Source organism: Xyrauchen texanus, chromosome 4 (genome assembly GCF_025860055.1).
Source record: "Xyrauchen texanus isolate HMW12.3.18 chromosome 4, RBS_HiC_50CHRs, whole genome shotgun sequence".
NCBI lineage: Eukaryota > Metazoa > Chordata > Actinopteri > Cypriniformes > Catostomidae > Xyrauchen > Xyrauchen texanus.
The window spans coordinates 15,098,692-15,118,794 of NC_068279.1; the positions used below are offsets into that span (position 1 = coordinate 15,098,692).

The window sequence follows — 20,103 nt, forward strand, 5'->3', positions numbered from 1 at the left end:
AAGTGTTTTAACAATTACGGATTTACTCCATTACAAACATTACTGTTTTTATGTTTGGGGTCCCACTAGAGAATTATGTACTTAGGAAAATACTAATAGTATAATAAAATGAATCTCCCTTTTCCACTTCAAATTCTTTAAATATGTTCTTGTCATGTAATTAAAACCCAACAGACAGTTATTATTGAAGCTTTAACCCTCTGTTGTATCACAAAGTATGCATGCACTTTTCAAGAAAAGTCAGAAATCATGTCTGTATGATGACATTTTCTTTCTGAATTGAGTCATTTGTTGGTTAACTGTGATGGGTAGATTTTATTTATGCCATTATTGTTTCTGTCCCTTGCAGATTGGCTACTGGAATGAATATGAGAAATTTGTTTATATAGTGGAGAAGCAGGTTACCAACGAATCCTCCTCTGTGGAAAACAGAACCATTGTGGTCACTACTATTATGGTACACTATCCAAAGCTGCTTTTAACAATCCCGAACCATGATCCTTCTGCCCTTCCAGGTTTAGTGTCACTGTTGCATTGCATCCTGGGAGGGCAGAATGCTTTTCTGTTTGAGTTGCTTTGCACTCACTCACTACATTTTGAAACAGTCGATCACAGAAGAGTGTTTCAACTGTATCCGTGTGAGTGCCAAAGCATTTTCAGTCCCATTCCGGTGGCCTGTTGTAGCAGTGACATCACAATACTGGCTTTGGTAAGAAATAGGTTAGAATCTCCCTCTCTCTACTTCTGTTCTTTCACCAAACGTAAGTACTAAACGGCCTCTGTCCAATGGGCAAGAGGAGTGAGATGCTGGGCTGGATGCAAGTTATATAAAACTATATATTAAAGACACATACAAAAAATACTTAGCAGATGGTTTTCTCACACATGCTATAAAATGGTGACTATCATAAAAATGCACATCCTTTTAAGAGTTCAGATGTGCTATTACATGGCTGAGGTACATAATTTTCATGAATCTAATCTAAGAGTCCCGCAAAGGTGCAGACCTTCTCTCAAATAAAAAATTGCCCCGACTAATAGCTCTAGGGAGTCAGCAAGGTGATCAATGTGTAGTGAAGGGGACTGAAGAGACACATGAGCACAAAGCTTTACTCTCAGATAAAAAATAATGACCCAAATAGGAAATTATATGCACATTGTGAATGCACATTTTCTAATTCCAGAGAATGATTTTTTCAACCTTTTATACACCCCAATATAAAAAAGTTTGATTTTATGAAACCCCCGCAGGACCTTAATAGATCTCTAGAGGTCCAAGGGCCACTTTTTAAAAAACCCTATATCTACACCATTTTATAAAAGATATGTGCCAAAGTGAAATATAAGTTAGGCAAGTGGAAATGTTATGCCTACTGAACCTGTTACATTGAATGAGTCACAATGTTTAAACAAACAAGAATTAATGAAGCCAAATTGCTGGAAGTGAAATCAGGGAGGACTATGCAGTGATTACAGCTTAAACAAGATTCATAATTATGTCCTTAATGAAGAACTGAGAACTTGAGGGGAGAAACATAGAGGCGAGGACATACACAAATCTGCAAGAATATTAATTAAAGGGTGAATATGGTAATTAATCATTTGAATAATGTATAACCTGAAGGTCACAGTAGCAAAACCTTTCACACAGTTAGAGAAAGAAAAAAAAAAAAAACAAGCATAGTTGAGAAAATTGTCAACTTTGTCACTGAAGCAGCCCATACAAAGGATCCAGTTCTTTTAATACAGAGGTGTTATATTCATTAGGAAAGTCAGCATTTATACTGTCAATTATAAAAACATAAATGAACATATAGGTATGTAGATATCACTTAATTTAGTGAGTCAGAGAAGTCATATTTAAATGTACCATAAGGTTCGCCTTATGGTACATTTAAAAGAAATGACTACCTCTTTCTGACTCTGCCTATGATGACCTCATAAGTAGATTCAGAAAGTGAAATAGGTTAATAAGCTAATTGAGTTTGTGAAAATAATGATTTGCTATGCATAGATTGGACAGATGTGGAGAGTTGTATCAAGTATGTAAACTGATCCCATTAAAATTTTTAGCCTCAATGAATTGTCATAAAACAATAAATGTCATATTAACAAATTAATATGGGTTTGAGATAGACCATTTTGGAATACAGTATGATAGAATATGCATAGACAAATTAGAGTTTGATCTTATGTTAAGAGCAGCATTTGATTTCAGTGCTTTCAAGACTAGAGTTTAATTTGATGTTGTTAAGAGTTTGATGTTTGCTAAAGTTTGTTTTGATTCTGTTAGGACTAAAGTTTTAATTTTAATATACTGCTGTTTGATCTGATGAATTGAAAGCAATTGTATCTGTTGTTTTTGCTAGAGGTTCATCTAATGATGTGAAAGCTAAGGTTTGGTATGATAATACATCTAGAGTTTAATAATAAAAATAAAGATACACAAAGATGTGAGAAAACCTCTGCTGCCCTCTTTAACACACTTCCTGCATGCACTGTATGTGTACATGTGTGTGAGGTTCATGAAATAAAGCTCTTAACAACTCCCCCCATCATTGCTTGCTTAAGATGGCAAATTACACCAGTTTCCTGATGAGAGAACCTGCAACTTCACATCTCTGTCAGCTCTCTTTTCTGCACTCTACCCATCTAACTCTTCATTCTGAGAATTTAGAACCCACTACTAAAGCTTAATCTCAGAACCCAGTATTAATTCAAACTAACCTCCTGCTACAGTCCCAGCTTTTAACTGCTGTTTGCATTTGGCTGTCAGTCATATTGCTGTTGTGACACTCATTGTGCATTGTTATGTTTCAGTTTGTGTTTCTGTGAATGAGTAAGAATAAAACGTGCATGTGTGTGTGTCAGTGATGGGTGTAATACGATTACAAAGTAATCACTGTAATCTAATTACTAATTACTAATAAAGTAAAAGTGTAATCATGTTACATTTTAAATACTTGTTATCTGATAACAGTTACTTAATTTAAAGAAGTTAATTACTTTTAAGCACATTACTAAGGTTACATTTATTGCTAAGCATTATTATAATGTAAACTGTAACGAATGCAGGAGGAAGTCAAGAGAGCAGGATCTAAGTGTAGCTTTGATTTAATAAGAAAATAGGTCCAGATACAAAATTTGGAAAATACAGGAACAAAACCAAAAAAATTAAATATCAGTAACTGAACAAATGTTGCGTCCATGGGGATAACAGGGAACAACAACTGACCAAAACACAAGCAAACACAAGGACTTTAAATACATTGGGGCAAACAAGGTAAACGAGAAACATCTGGGAACAATCAGGGCAGGAACCAGGAACAGAGACACAAGAAGGTAAAACAAAACTTCAAACTAAAAGTCTCTTAAACACCTATCGACTTCTGGTGGCGACTAGGGCAAGAGTCACAGGTGTTACATAGCCGTTCAGGAGCGACTAAACATAACTTCAACAAAAAGCGTAAATAGGAGGAGCTTGCGGATGATCAGGAGGCCAGGGAGATGACCACAGGGCAGGGACTGGGTCAGGAGACCTAGGAGGCAGCAACAGGGCCGGGATAGGGTCAGGAGGCCTGGGAGGTGGCCACAGGGCCGGCACTGGGTCAGGAGGCCTGGGAGGCGGCCACAGGGCCAAGACTGGGTCAGGAGGCAGAGCCACTGGAGGAGGAGCCGCTGGAGGAGGAGGGTATGGAACCGCTGGAGGAGGAATTTCTGGGAGGGCGAGAAACAGCTGGGAACAATCAGGGCAGGAACCAGGAACAACAATCCCTATATAGAAATATTATTTCAACATTGTAAAGGCTCAATGGAAAGGAGGAGGCGAGAACCGGCTTTTCAATATAAATAATAGTTTTAATGATAAACTCAAAAGACCACATAAACACACACGTGACGGACATGTCCGCTAGCGATCTCTCTCTCCCGCACGACACCCTGCAGTCGACCTTTAAACCTCAGAGGCTTGAGTAGCCTAATACGGGACCAGGTGTGTATGATCACGACCCGGCCCCGCCCTCCGCCCTGCCACAAACATAGATATAATAAAGTTATTTTAATGTTAGCAGAATAACAAACTTTTCTTTGAAATAGTTTTTAGAAAGTAACTTAGTAGAGTAATTTGTAATTTGATTACTTTTCTATTGAAGTAATCAGAAGTCTGATTACAATTTTTTTTAACTAATCCATACACTATTATGGATTTCTTTTTCCAACAGTGGTGTGTGTGTGTGTGTGTGTGTGTGTGTGTGTGTGAGAGAGAGAGAGAGAGAGAGAAAGAGAAAGAGACATATCAGCATGATTGCAGATGAATGATTGTCTTATTTGCAGATTGTATGCGTTCTTGGGTGTGTGTTTCAAAGTGAGCTGAATCCCATTTGATTTGGTTAACAGGAAGCTCCCTATGTAATGTACAAGAGGAATTATATGCAGATGGATGGAAATGAACGTTATGAGGGCTACTGTGTAGACTTGGCATCAGAAATCGCCAAGCACGTGGGCATAAAGTACAAACTGTCCATTGTGGCTGATGGGAAATACGGAGCGCGCGATCCTGAGACCAAGACCTGGAACGGCATGGTGGGGGAATTGGTATATGGGGTGAGTGTTGGGAAAATGATCATGCAGTTGGGGGTTGAGGGGTGGAATAGTGGCTGTGTGAGGCCAGAAACACTTAGGAGGCCTCAACTGTATTTCCACTGTCAAAATAAAAAAAGTCAACAAAAATGTCATTTACTTATCGTTTGATAGGTTGACAGAAAGTATTATGCAGAATTATTACACAGTGTTCTGAATTTCTTGGTTCTGATTAGTAAGTTGCTGCATTCTGCATTAAATGACCACTAAACTGTAAAACTGACCGTTGTCCCAGACAATGAAGCTATGCTATATTTTCAATTCAAATCAATGTTTCAAGTCAATATATTTATTTATTTATTTGATAAGTAGCTGTATAATAAGCACTTCGTGTCAGGGTAACGATTACCCTGTATGAGTTTATTTTGCGAAAATGACTGGCTAAATGTAGATTTATCCCGTTTTGTCTCACAAAATCACATGTGTTACTGATAAGCTGCTTTCTGGGTTTAGTGCTTGTCAAAATTGCTTCTGTTTTTCTCACCTGTCTTTCCTGTGTTATGTGAATTTATTTTGACAGTCTGTGATATTAAAATGGAGGTAATTAATGTCTCCCAGTGTTGCTGACCCCACCCAAGTCTTGGTCATGGTCAATGTTCGCAGATGATATAGCTCCAGAATAGTTCTCTCTTTCAACCACTTGAGCACATGGACCAGTCTGCCTTTAATGCAGACTGCATTTAATTTGTGAAGTGAAGAAAATAACCTTAACATTAAACAAGTTATTATTAAAATGAGAAATTTGTGTTTGTGTGTGTGCATCTGATTTAGTTTTGATAGACCATGTAATGTATCATAAATACATCTGATAAACACTGCTTCATACTCACAGATGCGGGGGTTTAGCTGCATTTTTAGTCTTGTTTCTTAATAGATATTAATTAGAATGATAAAATATTGTGTTGAGCTCTGCGTTGCATTTATTAGCAGATGGAGTTGTGATCCGAGGCAAGAAAGTATTATAGGACACAAGTACATGGTAACATAAACACCTGCAACATACTGTAATGTACAGAAAATATCAAGTAAGCACACTCTGAACCCTAAAGTTACATTACAGCGGGTTTAAAGCTAAAAAAGTTGCTGGTTTTAAACAAACTGGTTAATCCCTGGCATTTTTAGTTTGTCATGAAATATTCAAAACACAAGACCATCTAATAATTTGTCCATTATCAAACAACGGCATTGCTTTTCCTCCTATGGTGATGTAACATGTACTGTATTTCATTTTTCCAGAGAGCAGATATAGCTGTGGCACCCCTCACTATAACCCTTGTCCGGGAGGAGGTGATCGATTTCTCCAAGCCTTTCATGAGTCTAGGAATTTCCATCATGATCAAGAAACCCCAAAAGTCCAAACCTGGAGTGTTCTCCTTCCTGGACCCACTTGCTTATGAGATCTGGATGTGTATTGTGTTTGCATACATTGGTGTGAGCGTGGTTCTCTTCCTGGTTAGTCGTTTCAGTCCGTACGAATGGCACCTGGACGAGAACGAAGAGGTGAAAGATCCGCAGGCGCCACCTGACCCACCCAATGACTTCGGCATCTTTAACAGTCTCTGGTTCTCACTTGGAGCTTTCATGCAGCAAGGATGCGATATCTCGCCAAGGTTGGTGCATTTTTTAGCACGTTCTCATCCCTCCATCTTCATCTTTCTTCCTCCCCTCATCTTTGCATTTTATGGTCGTTTTGTCTTTCATGGTGCATATATGTTATTCTATTTGGGGTGTGTCACTTTTTTTGTAAGCTTACAGTATCTCATCATTCAATCATGAGGTCACTTGTTCATTCAATCACTTAATCACTTTTCTGAAATTGTTTCGTTTATCACAATCACTTCTTTTGCTCTTACATCTTTCTCTCTTTTTAAATGCAGCTTGCTTTAAGTGATGCAGGGCACCAACTAAAATAATTTATATTCACCATGTGTTGACTGTAAAATGTACATATTGTCTCTCTCTCTCTCTCTCTCTCTCTCTCTCTGCTCTCTTTCTTGGAAGGCTACCGTGTTCTTGCTGCGTGTCTCTATTTTACTGTCAGCAGTTTGGTGTTTATAAACTGTTTCAGTGGAGGAGTGTCAGTCCTCTTCACTCATTCACCAAGATAATCTTTCATTCATTTTCATTCTTCTTATTCATTCACATCATGTTCCACTTACCTCTGTGAGTTTTCAATTTCTGCCTTTTATTCTTGAGGTGTTCCTCATCACCTTATTCTCATCCTAAACTTTCTGTTGCCACTTATGAGACAAACCTGTCTAACCATAATTTTTTTTGTTCTTTGCTTGAAGATTATTGCATCTTTGATCAACAAGGATAGCTTTCAATGCATCTATGCTCATTTTTAATCTTACACTCAACTGAACTATCTGAGGGGATTTGTTCGCTGTCCTACTGTCTCTTTTTTCTTCTTTCTTACTCTTTCTCTCTCTCAGGTCTCTGTCCGGGCGTATAGTTGGTGGTGTGTGGTGGTTTTTCACTCTGATCATCATTTCATCCTACACCGCAAATCTGGCTGCTTTCCTTACTGTGGAAAGAATGGTGTCACCTATAGAGAGTGCAGAAGACCTCGCCAAGCAGACCGAGATCGCCTATGGGACCCTTGACTCCGGTTCCACCAAAGAGTTCTTCAGGGTGAGACACCAGCAGCAATGTAGTATTAAATGCAGTTTAAACAGTATTCATACCAACTACAACATGGCATGTTTCCAGCGACATTCATTGTTTCTGTCTACATGAACTGTGAAAATGCTGCAGGAGGCAACACTATCACAGCTAATCAGAACATAATTGGTGTTTAAAGATAAAGTTACTGTTTATAAATACTCGGCGGTGGCACTTCCAGGATCTTTTAGCACCCCAGAAAAGAACTGCTATCAATGTCCACATCGCTGAAATTTAAGCTGAAAATGCCAAACAAAAGTGCTGTTTGTGGGTTTCAAACACCCCATTCTCAAATGATTATTGGAGATTTGTGCTTTCTTAGATTTCCATCATGATCTATGGATCTTGTGATATTTCATGGAACACAGCCATTGTTAGCATGTCTACTCTATTAAAACCAATTTGACTCACAGCTGTTGTTAGTATATTTTTACCTTTCACAAAGGAATTGCACAAACTCCGATTGTTTTAACTTACTAAAGCACAACCACTGTGACAGATCTGAGGTCTAATCTGATCTAACAATGATTTTATATGAATAAGACCACTGAGATCTTGAGTGGACGAACCAAACTCCCTTTCCACCATTGCAGCGCATAGCCTACTGGCTGTTTGTGATAGGAAATGCGAATTAAAAATAACGTACTACTTTTAAAATCTATCTTTCATTGCGCTTTTGAATGCAGGAAGTAATTCTTCAGTCAAAACCAGCTGTTATCAAGTTTAAATATTGAAGTTAAATATTATCATTTATTGCATGTGGACCATTACGTATGTGTCTGATGGTAGCTTAAATGTTTATATGCCACATTTCTCAGGCTTTAGAGGATGTATAAGGACTTGTATTCATCAACATGTTACATGTCTGACAAAATCAAACAGGCCTACTGAAACATGTTAAAATTATGTTTGTGTAATAGTTCAAACAGAACCTACATACTGAATATTTCTTCACTATAAACCATATATTTTCAGCTTTCTTGGTACCGGAAGTGTTTTTACGATAATTATTTTCCAAAGGGATTTCATGAAACCCTTAAAAAACAGTTATAAGTCATGAATCAAACAGTCAGGCATGAATACATGCATTGATTTTAAGAAAAAATTATTTGAGAATTGGACAAAAACACAAAGGTAAAATACTGTGTACTTAATGTTTTTAATGAAGGAATGACATACAATTGCGAATGATGGGAATAAATTAAAATATTTTTTTTGTTATTGATTATAAGTGAAGTTACAATATCTTTTAATTCTATTGCAGAATATTCTGATATAAACACATATAGATTGAGAGTATAAGAAGACCTACAAGATATTAAATACATTTAATTTTAGAAATTAAGTTAAAATAGCTCAAATTGATGGCTTCAACAGAAGCTTATAGCACCGAGTAACAACATCGGAGATCATGGTGTTTCTGTTTTAAAGATTTAAAAGTTATTGTTAAAAATCTATTAGTCTTTGGGGAAAATGAATGGGATTTCTCCGGAACCAGACTGTTGTGCTTTATTATGTTATTTTATTATGTATGTCCTTGATTTGTGGAGCAGGTTTTGGGTCCAGTGAGATTGTGGGCCGACATTGTGGGCTACTCAGTGCAAAGCGCCAGAAATAGAAACCATGACATTTCTAAATCAAAATCTCCTTTCACTTGTCATGGCTGCAGTTGGATAGGACAAAAAAATGTCACTTGTTGCCACAATGTTTTTATACATAAGGGGGCTGAAATGGTGTTTGACTGCAGCCTTACAGAGCTGTAATGCAAATTGACTAAGTATCAGAAGGAAACAACATTTACATGTATATTTATCTTCAAAGAAACTCTTGATTCTTGGCAATGACTTGCAATCATTACAATCATGCTTCCATTTATTTTATAAAGCATGTTTTACTGAATCTGAAGCCAAAGGGAGTGTGTGTGTGTGTGTGTGTGTGTGTGTGTGTGTGTGTGTGTGTGTGTGTGTGTGTGTGTACGTGTGTGTTAGGGGTGACAGGGAACAGGGCAGTTTTAAGATGACCCAGATACACCACTGCTGATAAGCTCATCCTGTCATTCCACCTTAATGTCATGATTACTCTGTAATGTGTGTGAAAGCAGATATACACATACATGTAATCAGTCACTCATGATTCACTGTCACCTCACACACCCACTATGGAATGGTGAGAGACAGGGACAGAGAGAGAACACATGAAATGAGGTGCCCTCTGCACTTCTCTCTTTCTCTCTTTCATATTTTTATTTTTTATGGACCTGGGGCCATTTTATAGAAACCTCATATCTTAAAGGGTTAGTTCATCCAAAAATGAAAATTCTCTTATCATTTACTCACCTTCCTGGCATCCTAGATGTGTATGACATTAATTCTTCTGCAGAACACAAATGAAAGTTGTAGAAGATTATTTCAGCTCTTTAGGTCCATACAATGCTAGTGAATGTGTGCCAACATTTTTAAGCTCCAAAACCCACAAAGAGAATGTAAATGTAATCCATATGACTCCAGTGGTTAAATCCATATCTTTAGACACAATATGACAGGTGTTGGTGAGAAACAGATCAATATTTATGTAATTTCTTGTTATATATTCTCCTCCCTGCCCAGTCTGGGGCAATATGCAAGAAGAATGTAAATCACTAAAATAGAAGAAGGAAAAAGTGAAAGTGAAGGAAAAATAACTTAAGATAAGCCATGCCATGTTCACTAACAGATATTATAGCATTCTAGATTTAGGAAGTTTCTGTAACATGGCACTTGTTGCCTACATTTCAGTGGCCGGATTCACAAGAATCTTTTTAAGAAAAATTAAGTTCTTGAAAATACTTACGAACTGCTTAGAATTTATTCTATGAACAATATATTAATAAAAAAAATATATAGAATGAATGAATCATTATGTTCCAAAGATGTCTTTTCAGGAATACAGAATGTTCTTCTTAGATCTTTTCTTAAGTCAGAAAATAAGAAGACAACATTAGTTAAGAAGAATTAACTTCTTAAGAATGTATTGTGAATCTAGCTCCAGTACATTCCTAAAAACCTCAAGTAAAGTAAGCATACACACACGCACGCATGCACGCACACACACACACACACACATGCACTGATACACCAGCTGTTTGGAGGTCAAGTTAACCTACTTAGATGTTGTATGATATGCGTGTGCATGTGTCTTAACGTGTGTCCTATAAAAGTGGAGGTGTGTGCTTGTCCTAATAAAGTTAGGTGTGTGTTTTCTCTAGAGATATCCTGTCTGCTACATGGCCATTTATAGCTACTCTCACAAGATGGACACAGAGAATATTTTGGTTAATAAATTTCAGCTTTGATAGGCCTCAATGCACAAGTCTCAAATGCACATTTTTCTACTTTTATCAATATATTCCCCCTGTGGGAATGTTGTTTCTCTTCTGGAGGAGGAGCAAGTTGGCTGCAATAGCACAGATATTACTGTTTAAAATGAAGATGCTCTTTATAAGCTGTCAGCATGCTTTTCTTTGTGCTTCCAAAGAAGGGAGATATGTGTGTTAAAAAAACTGGAGATTGGCTGATGTCTATAGTGAAAAGGCCAAAATAGACCAAAATGATTTTCCATTAGTTTACGTGTAGACTTGTGTGCTCTTTAGCACTCACACCATAGTCCTTTGGATTACAAGTGCAGTGCTGAATCAGTTTTGTCACAATCACCGGTGAGAAGAAGGACCCAAATGTTGAGATAGGGGCAAAATAAGTTTTATTTAACAGACAAAATACAAACAAAAACTCATGATGTAGAAAAATTATCAACATACTAACCGAACTAAGGACGAAAAACACAAACTCACAAAACAAACGAACAGGGAACTTGAGACTGTGGAATGTTTAAATACAGGAGAAAATAAGGGGACACAGGTGCTGCAGATCAGTTAACGAGCTGTGCAACCAGCATTGTGAGAAACGAGAGGGAAACACACAGGCAAACACAGACATGACACACAGACAGAGGAAGGAGGGAACCGTCATGCCCCGGGTGTGACCTGATGTCCACGGCCGACATCTTAAGGCACCTGCCAGGGGAGGGAGGGTGGGTGTTTTTTTTTATTGATTCAAAGAAATAAACACAACAGAGGACATCCTGTTCAATACGAAACAAGGGAGGGGTTCTCTCAGGTGGAAGCGTACAATGAGCCAAATGTCTGAGACCGTATGCGTAATAATAATAAAACAAAATCTTGGGTAGGCCTAGCCAACCTCTGTCAACCAGCCTTTGTAACTTGTTGAAATGTAATCTGGGACATTTACCGTTCCACATAAAATACTTTGCTATGTTATGAAATTGCTTGAAATATGTGATAGGGACATCTACAGGGAGAGATTGAAGCAGGTAGTTGAATTTTGGAAGTCAGTTCATTTTAATAACATTAACCTTCTTTATCATAGTTAAATGTAATGAAGCCCACATACTGTACTCACTCGAAAACCTTTTTATAAAATGGTCAAAATTAACTCAACAAGTTAATGGAGTTAAGTGCCTTGCTCAAGGACACAATGGTGGTGGATGTGGGGCACGAATCAGCAACCTTCTGATTAACAGTTATGTGCTTTAGCCCACTGTACCACAACCACTGCTAAATCACACAAATTAGCTGGAAATAAAATGCCCAAATACTTAATGCCCGGTTTGGGCCACTGGAAGGTGACTGGCTGAAAAGCCATTACTGGTCAGTATGCTGTCAGAGCCAAAGCTTTGGATTTAGACTAATTCACTCTGTATCCTGAGAACTTAGAAAAGGAATGAATAATTCTGTGGGGGCAAGGCATAGATATAGTAGGGTCGGAGACAAATATTAAAATATCATCTACGTAAAGCTGATGCACCACACCTCCTGCAACCACCCCTGGACAATCATCCTCCTTTCTTATCACAGCTCCTTATGGATCCAGGCTAAGACAGAACAATAAGAGGGAAAGAGGGAAACCAATCTAGAATCTAGAATTATATAATATTAAATCTAGAATAAAATACTCTGAAATTAATCCATTCATTTGAACTGCTGCTACCAGGTGTCTGTAAAGTAACTTAATCCACCTAATAAAAGTATTCCCAAACCCGTACATTTCCAAAATCTTAAAAAGATAATCCCATTCAACCCTATCAAACACTTTTTCGGCATCAAGCGAGATGGCAGTGACCGGAGTCATATAGTTCGCCACTGCCCACATGACGTTAATGAAACGCCTAATGATATCAGAAGAGTTATGGCTCGAAAAAACCCCACCTGATCTATATGTATTCGCTTGGATCTTTTTCCTTTTTAAGAATCAGACTGATCTGGGCTTGTGTCATGGTTGGTGGAAGCTTTCCATTCTTTAATGATTCCGTATAAACTTCTAGCAAAAGTGGAGCCAGTTCTGTAGCATAAGAGCTAAAAAATTCAGTGGCAAATCCATTGGGCCCCAGAGCCTTGCTTGTAGGCAAGGCCTTAATTACCTCGCCAAGCTCCTCCAAGGTTATCTCAGAATAAAGATAATTTTTTTGCCTAAGAATGTTTTGTCTAAAGATAGAATTCTTTAAAAGCATTATTAATATCAATGGCCGGAGTAAATATATCACCACCAGCAGGTTTCACAGAGGGAATAGTTAAAAAAGACTCTCTTGCCAGTGGTTTCCCTGCCTTATCCCCCAACTCAAAGTATGACTGTCTTGCATTGAATAGCCAAAACTAAAATAGACAGATAATATCTGTATTTCAATCGTGTCAATTTTCTAAGGCCATTACACGACATTCGATGCTTCAGCTCTGCATCAACACTTTTAATATTCCCTTCCAATTCCACGAGTTCTTGTGATTTAGATTTTTTGGTGAATGAGGCATACCGTATGTTCCAGCCCCTAAGAAACGCCTTAAGTACCTCCCAAGCCACACCCACCAAGGATACTGAGGACAATTTGGTCTCCATATAGACATTGATTTCAGCCTTTAACATTTGTTGGAATTCTGAATTTTGCAAAAGGGTTACATTAAAGTGCCAACTATATGATTTCCTTTTCTCAATGTAACTTAAGGATTTTTCCTTAAGCCAAGGTGACCCAAAAAAAACCAAAAAATACCTTATTTGACACTCAGGTTTATCACAAAAATAGTAATTTATTAATACAAATAAATAAACCTAAGATACCAATAAACACATGTAATGAACAAACAAACATACAACAAAAACTCATTCCCACTCAAATATTAATAGCCAACCAACACTCCATAAACATCAACAAAACCCAAGCTTCTTAATGCAGAATCATGCAAATTAAAGAGACAAAATCAAAAATCACATCAAATATATAACCGGTTTACCAGAAAACCTACTCCAAACCAAATGAATTCCACAGCAAACATAAACCCCATACAAATGAAAAGTTCACGTGTTTCGAAGCATCGAGAGTATGGAGGTTGGCTGGCAACACGAGGCTGTGAAGGTATAGACTAACAAACAAACAAACAAAAACAACACACAGCACACACATACAAGGACGGGCCAGCGAGGAAATGAAACACACAAAAAACACAAGAAGAACAGCGATCAACTTAAACCTAAAAAGAAAATCCACCATAAACAAAAACGCAATTAACAATACACTTCATACATAACCACAACTCTATTTTATTTTAATTCCATTAAAGTACTAAAAAACGCTCAAATATATCAGTTATATAAAAAAAACTCTATGATTACCTGAAACACAGCTATCTCCATATTTAACTGCCAAGATGAAATGAGATCGGTGTGACTAATGGCCTACCAGACCATCCACAATGTTTGCATCTGCATTTAAAGCACAATACCTTAATTTAGTGAAACAAAGCTACATCCTGTGAAACCAGAGATAAAACAATAGATATTCACTTAGCTTCTCTGCATTTAAAGCACAATACCCTAATTTAGTGAAACAAAGCTACATACTGTGAAACCAGAGATTCAACAATAGATATTCACTTAGCCTACCTGCTCACCCAGATCATGTCCATGCAAAAGCAAACAATGAAGCGCTATCGGACAGCACGCTTCAATGCATAAAAGCGGACCCCATCTCAATGTTTCATATCGGGCGCCTGCTTAAAAACCCTCTCATTGCCTAACTGGCCACGCCCTCTACTGGTAACCACCTCACCAGCTACATCAATATGTGGCAACACCTCAAAACACACCAGGGTATGATCTGAGAATATTTTTTTTCCAATTGAGCAATAAACAACAGATGAAATGAGGGACTTATATATATATATAAAAAAAATTGTTCTAGAGTAAATCTTATGGACTGATGAAAACAATTTATAGTCCCTCCCAGAAGGGTTCAAACGTCTCGAAATATCTGTAAGACCAAGATTTTTACACATCCTATGAAGTGTCAATGTTGCTCTAGGGGGCTTACACACTTTTGCTTCACTATGATCAAGGAGTCCATCAAATGGAGAGAGACAATCTACTCATATTAACATTTGACATTTTGACATAAAAAAAATAGATTGTATGTAAAAAACAAGATTATATAGACCATAATCCAACATTACTGCAAAAGCCCGAACATCCCTCAGAACAAAACAAACAGAAAAAAGATAAATGTGTGCATTAACCCCACACATGTCAGCCTCAACTGGGATCTGTCCAAACTCAAACAGTCAATGCACGTCTATTCTCAATTTGGCCGGGAATATCAGTGCAAAAGCAAACTTCCGTTGATGTAAAAGTTTCTTGCATTCCTTGAATCAATCACGTTTCTCTCTTGTCGAATTTGCAAAGTCTGGTAACAAGATTATGCTGTGGTTCTTCCAAGAAAGCCTTCCTTTACTCCTCGCCATGTCCTCCAACTTCTCCCAGACATGCTCCAAATCCACCCTGGTTGCAAGTGGATTAGCAGATTATTCCCCCTCCAATGACTCCAGGTAATCGATCCGTTTCTCGACATCCCCAACTCTTGTAACCACATCAGTGAACTTCGCCTCCATGGTAGTGATCAATCGACATATCTCAGCAAGATCCTCCAAGTCAGCAACAACCTTCGTCAGCATTGCCGACATGTTCAGCAGTTCTTGCCACATTTCCCTCACCTCCCCAACTAAACAGGCTTGCGGCCTGCTCGTTCGCATCAGCATGTAAGTGTCTTTTAATGTCTCCAGAACCAGAGGATTTTGAATTATTTGAAATATTGTCATGCAAGAACAGTTATGGGTGTATCGAATCTCACCGGTTTGTCAATAAAAGTATTAAAACTAGCAGTGAGCTGAGCTCGCCGTTCACACGTCCGATCCCCGCATGGTGTCATGTGACCCCCCTTCAGCATCATAATTAACATAATTTTAAAAAGAATTTATTTGGTGATTTGGTGAAGGGTTTGTCTTGAGGATCACAGGTGGGTTTAACCAGGCATCATTTATTTATTTTTGAACATATTCCGTCAAACACAAGCAGGAGGTAGCTAAACAGATTTCTCTCATTCTGTTAGGGGGCTTTCACACTAGCACTTTTGGTGCGCACCCCGGTTCGAATGACGTCAGAGTTCGGTTCGTTTGGATGATGTGAACGCTGTCTTCCGAACTCGGGTGCGCACCCGCGAACCGTACTCGGGTCCGCTTAAAAAGGTGGTCTGGGGTACGGTTCATGTGAACTCCAGTACGGTTCGCTGCTGATATGAACGCAATCCAACCAAACCGCGGAAGTGAACCGCTATTGATGACGTATAATGTGGTCGTCAGTCTCACACGCGTAGATGTAGAGATGATTTCTGCTTGCCTTCGGAAAAATAGTCTTCGGCGGACAGCCCGCTGTCTTTTGAACGATTTCAGTATTTTTGCGGCAGACAGACGCAACTGTGTTTCTGTATCTTGATGTTGAAAACAAAACCAAAGGTTAAAATAAAGAAGAACAAATGTGAACCGAGCAAGTCTATTCATTGAATTTTGACGCCTTTTCATTTCGCGGTTATCAAGCAACACGATTACGCACCAGCTGCAGCTTGATGACGCAAGCGTACCGCGGTTCGGATACAAATATATAATGCGAACACAGTCCATCGGGGGCAGGGGGGAGGGGGGAGCAATCGAACTGGGGTTCGGAACAGGCAATCGAACCAAGTGTGAAAGCCCCCTTAATCTCACTGTTTATTTTCTCTCTTTCTCTTTTCTCTTTCTCAGCGTTCCAAAATAGCTGTCTATGAGAAGATGTGGTCTTATATGAAGTCTGCTGAACCATCTGTGTTTGTGAAAACAACCCCTGATGGAGTGGCTCGTGTGCGGAAGTCTAAGGGAAAGTTTGCGTTCCTGCTCGAGTCCACAATGAATGAATACATTGAGCAGAGAAAGCCATGCGACACAATGAAGGTGGGAGGGAACCTGGACTCCAAGGGCTACGGTGTGGCCACGCCCAAAGGGTCGGCATTAAGGTGGGTGGAATAATATAACAATTTTCTCTGTTGTTATAGTATTCCACCTACCCTGATTCCACCATCTCTCTCTCTCTCTCTCTCTCTCTCTCTCTCTCTCTCTCTCTCTTTCATGTTTTTCATATCTTCACCCTTCTTTCTTTCTCTCCTTCAACAAAACCTTTTGTTTCCTGTCTTTTTTTTTGTCACTCTTTGTCTCTCTCAATTGCGGTTCATCATAAGGTAACTGGGTCTTGTATGTTTAATCATGTTTTAAGTTTTTATGTATGTTATGTTAATGTTTTTATTGTGTTTCTCTCTACAGAAATGTCACTTAACCTGTTAATTTGAAGTTGATGCCTGTTGCTGTTGATTTCCTCCCCGTTTTTCTTTTATCATCTCTGTCCCTCGCTCTGTGCTGTGATTGAACTTCTGTAATATTTGTATGGTTGGATTGGTTTTATCCTCTGCACTGGTGCTGTACTGCCTGCTGCCATTCATGTCATGCTATACAATGTCTCTTCTCCACTTAACAGCAGACTATCCCTGCATCTTGCCCCCTCAATCACCAGCACTCTCTCTCTTTTTCTCCCTCTCCAACTCTACTCAACACCACATGCACCTCACTTGCACACGCGCTTCTGTCTGTACCCAGTAGCATATGCAATTAACCAATCAAACAGCCTAACCAGCTGTTAACTAATCAAACAGCCCCGAACATTTCACCGGTTAACCGGTCTCTCTTCTTGTATTGACCCCTAACAAAAGCAACTGCTAGTTGCTGCAATTTACTAATCTCATTATTAGATTTCTCACGAACCTGTCCCTTTTCTTATGAGCTATGTTTTTTTGTTTGAAGAAGCGCTGTAAACCTGGCGGTGTTAAAGCTGAATGAGCAGGGCCTGCTGGACAAGCTGAAAAATAAATGGTGGTACGACAAGGGAGAGTGCGGCAGCGGAGGAGGTGACTCGAAGGTCAGCCTCAATCTCTTCCAAACAACCATATCAACTAGCTACGAGTAATCGGCAAGGCTGTGGCCTGTGACCCCCGGCAACAATAATGTGACCCTAAGCAAACTGAGTCTAATGACCTAGGGGCATAGTCCATTAACACAACTAACTATAGTTACTGTCAGTGCAAAGAATGTGTGCCTCAGTATCTCCATTTTTGGAGCTTTTGCAATCAGGCAAACTGTTTAGCCGTGAATCTTTACTTGGCTAATTTAGGAAAGGAAACAGAGGAGGAGAAGGTTAAGGATCGGGTATTTGGATGTGTGGAGTTCGGAGTCAAAGTCAGGGTTACCAGAAGTACTGTTTATTATGATGTGTGGGCTCTAGTATTTGCCTCACAGTATTGTTTGTGTGGGAAACAGTCAGCTTGTTTTAGCTGGAATGTACACTAATCTGAAATGTTTTATGTTGTTTTTTATATACAAAAACATAGTGGACAGTGCACCATAGAACAAATCTGCACTGGAAAATACTACTCATTATATGATGTTTCTCCTTTTGATTTTCATTGTTTTTTGAATATGTACAGTAATTTCAAATCAAATGATTGCCACACGCTCCAAAAAGGTTTATGACAGTCGAATTTTAAACACTGTGAATCATCACCATTTGTTCTAATAATATTTTTTTAGCATTTGGGCACTGAAGACACAAGTTTGTTAAGTTTAGAAGGTGGAATTTTCCCCCAGTCATCCATTATGTAGGTCATTAGCTGCACAATTGTACAAGGTATTTGTTGCCTTATGCTGTGCTTCATAATGTGCCACACATTCTCAATTGGAGACAGGTCAGGACTGCGGGAAGGCCAATCTAGCACCCACACTCTTTGCTTACACAGCCATGCACTAGAAATCCGGGCAGTATGTGGTTTGAAGTTGCCCTGCTGGAAAATGCAGGGACTTCCCTGGAAAAGACGGTGCCGGATGGCAGTATATGTTGCTCCAAACTCTTTGTACATATCTGTCTGCATTCATGGTGTTCTCACAGATGTGCGAGTTACCCAAGCCATGGGCACTGACATACCCCTGGCCCATACAGACACTGGCTTTTGGACCTGATGCTGAGAACAGCTTGGATGGTCCTATTTCTCTTTGGCCTGGATAACACAACGACTTTGTTTTACAAAAACTTTTTGAAATGCAGACTCTTAAGACCAAAAAACACAGTTCCACTGTTCTAATTTCCATCTAGGATGAGACCGAGCCCAGAGAAGTCGGCAGCGCTTCTGGACAGTGTTGATGTAGGGCTTCTGCTTTGCACAGTAAAGGCTTAACTTGCATCTGTGGATGCAGCAGTGAATGATGTTGACTAACAAAAATGTACTAAAGTAATCCCAAGACCATGTTCATCATATCCATTACAGGTGAATTATGTTTTTTAAGACAGTGATTTCTGAGGGATCAGAGATCACGTGTATTCAGAAGTGGTTTTCGTCTTGCCCTTTATGCGCAGAGATTTGACCAGGTTCCTTAAATCTTTTAACTATATTGTGCAATTTAGAGGGTGAAATGCCCAAAATCCTTCCAATTTGTTTTTGGGGATCATTGTTCTCAAGGTGTTGGATTATTTGCTAAAGAATATGTTGGCAAATTGACAAGTCTCAAATGATCTTTACTCTTGAAGGACTAAGCTGTTTTTGGAGGCTCCCTATATACAATGACAGGATTGCCTCACTTGTTTTACAACCCATAAGATTGTTATAAGACCCTGTCTCAACTTTTTGGGAGCGTGTTGCAATCATCTGATTTGAAATTATTATACATTTTCAAACAATGAAATTCACAAGGAAAAACATCATATATTATGTAGTTGTAATGCTTTCAATATATCAAAGGGTGAATATAATTTACAAATCACTCCTTTTTGTTTTTATTAGCATTTTTCATACTGTCCCAATTTTTTCGGAATTGGGGTTGTACAACACAATACAGGTGTTTTGAATTTTCTAAAACACAGATGATTAGCTGAAGGTATCTGAATGTCTCTAATGTGCATTGGTGTGCTTAGAGATTTTATTGAGCTGAATTTTGGCTTATGTGCTGTTAAGTTTTAGTAGATTGAGTAATTATGATTGTGTATATACTTTATATGTCGTTTGTGTGAAGTGGGGATAGGGAGACTTGAATATCTTTGCAAAGATATGTAAACTCAGATATAACTGATGGTGTTGTTTCCACCAATATTTACATAGATAAGATGCCATCATTGGTGAAAACGTACTGTAACTCCCTGCAAAACGTGTGCAAATCCTTCTGGAGCCTTCTGGAGCCTGCTCTCCATGCAGATCATTCCCTGAACTGGCCCTCATAGCTCTGCTTTTGCTGGCATTAAAAGCAAATATAAGACCAGCAAGGCAAAAAGGTCGGTCCTGAGGGGACTAAAAAAATCACAGGAA

At 38.7% G+C, this 20,103-nt stretch overlaps 1 protein-coding gene across 1 annotated transcript in view; it reads left to right on the forward strand.

The window, feature by feature from the left end:
* Nucleotides 1-20,103, forward strand: part of LOC127638739 (glutamate receptor 3-like) — a 79,037-nt gene that overhangs the window by 44,711 nt on the left and 14,223 nt on the right. The window contains exons 9-14 of the mRNA XM_052120439.1: nt 350-457; nt 4,396-4,602; nt 5,875-6,248; nt 7,074-7,272; nt 16,472-16,719; nt 17,558-17,672. Of these exons, the coding sequence (XP_051976399.1) occupies nt 350-457; nt 4,396-4,602; nt 5,875-6,248; nt 7,074-7,272; nt 16,472-16,719; nt 17,558-17,672 (1,251 nt within the window). The remainder of the gene's footprint in view (nt 1-349; nt 458-4,395; nt 4,603-5,874; nt 6,249-7,073; nt 7,273-16,471; nt 16,720-17,557; nt 17,673-20,103) is intronic.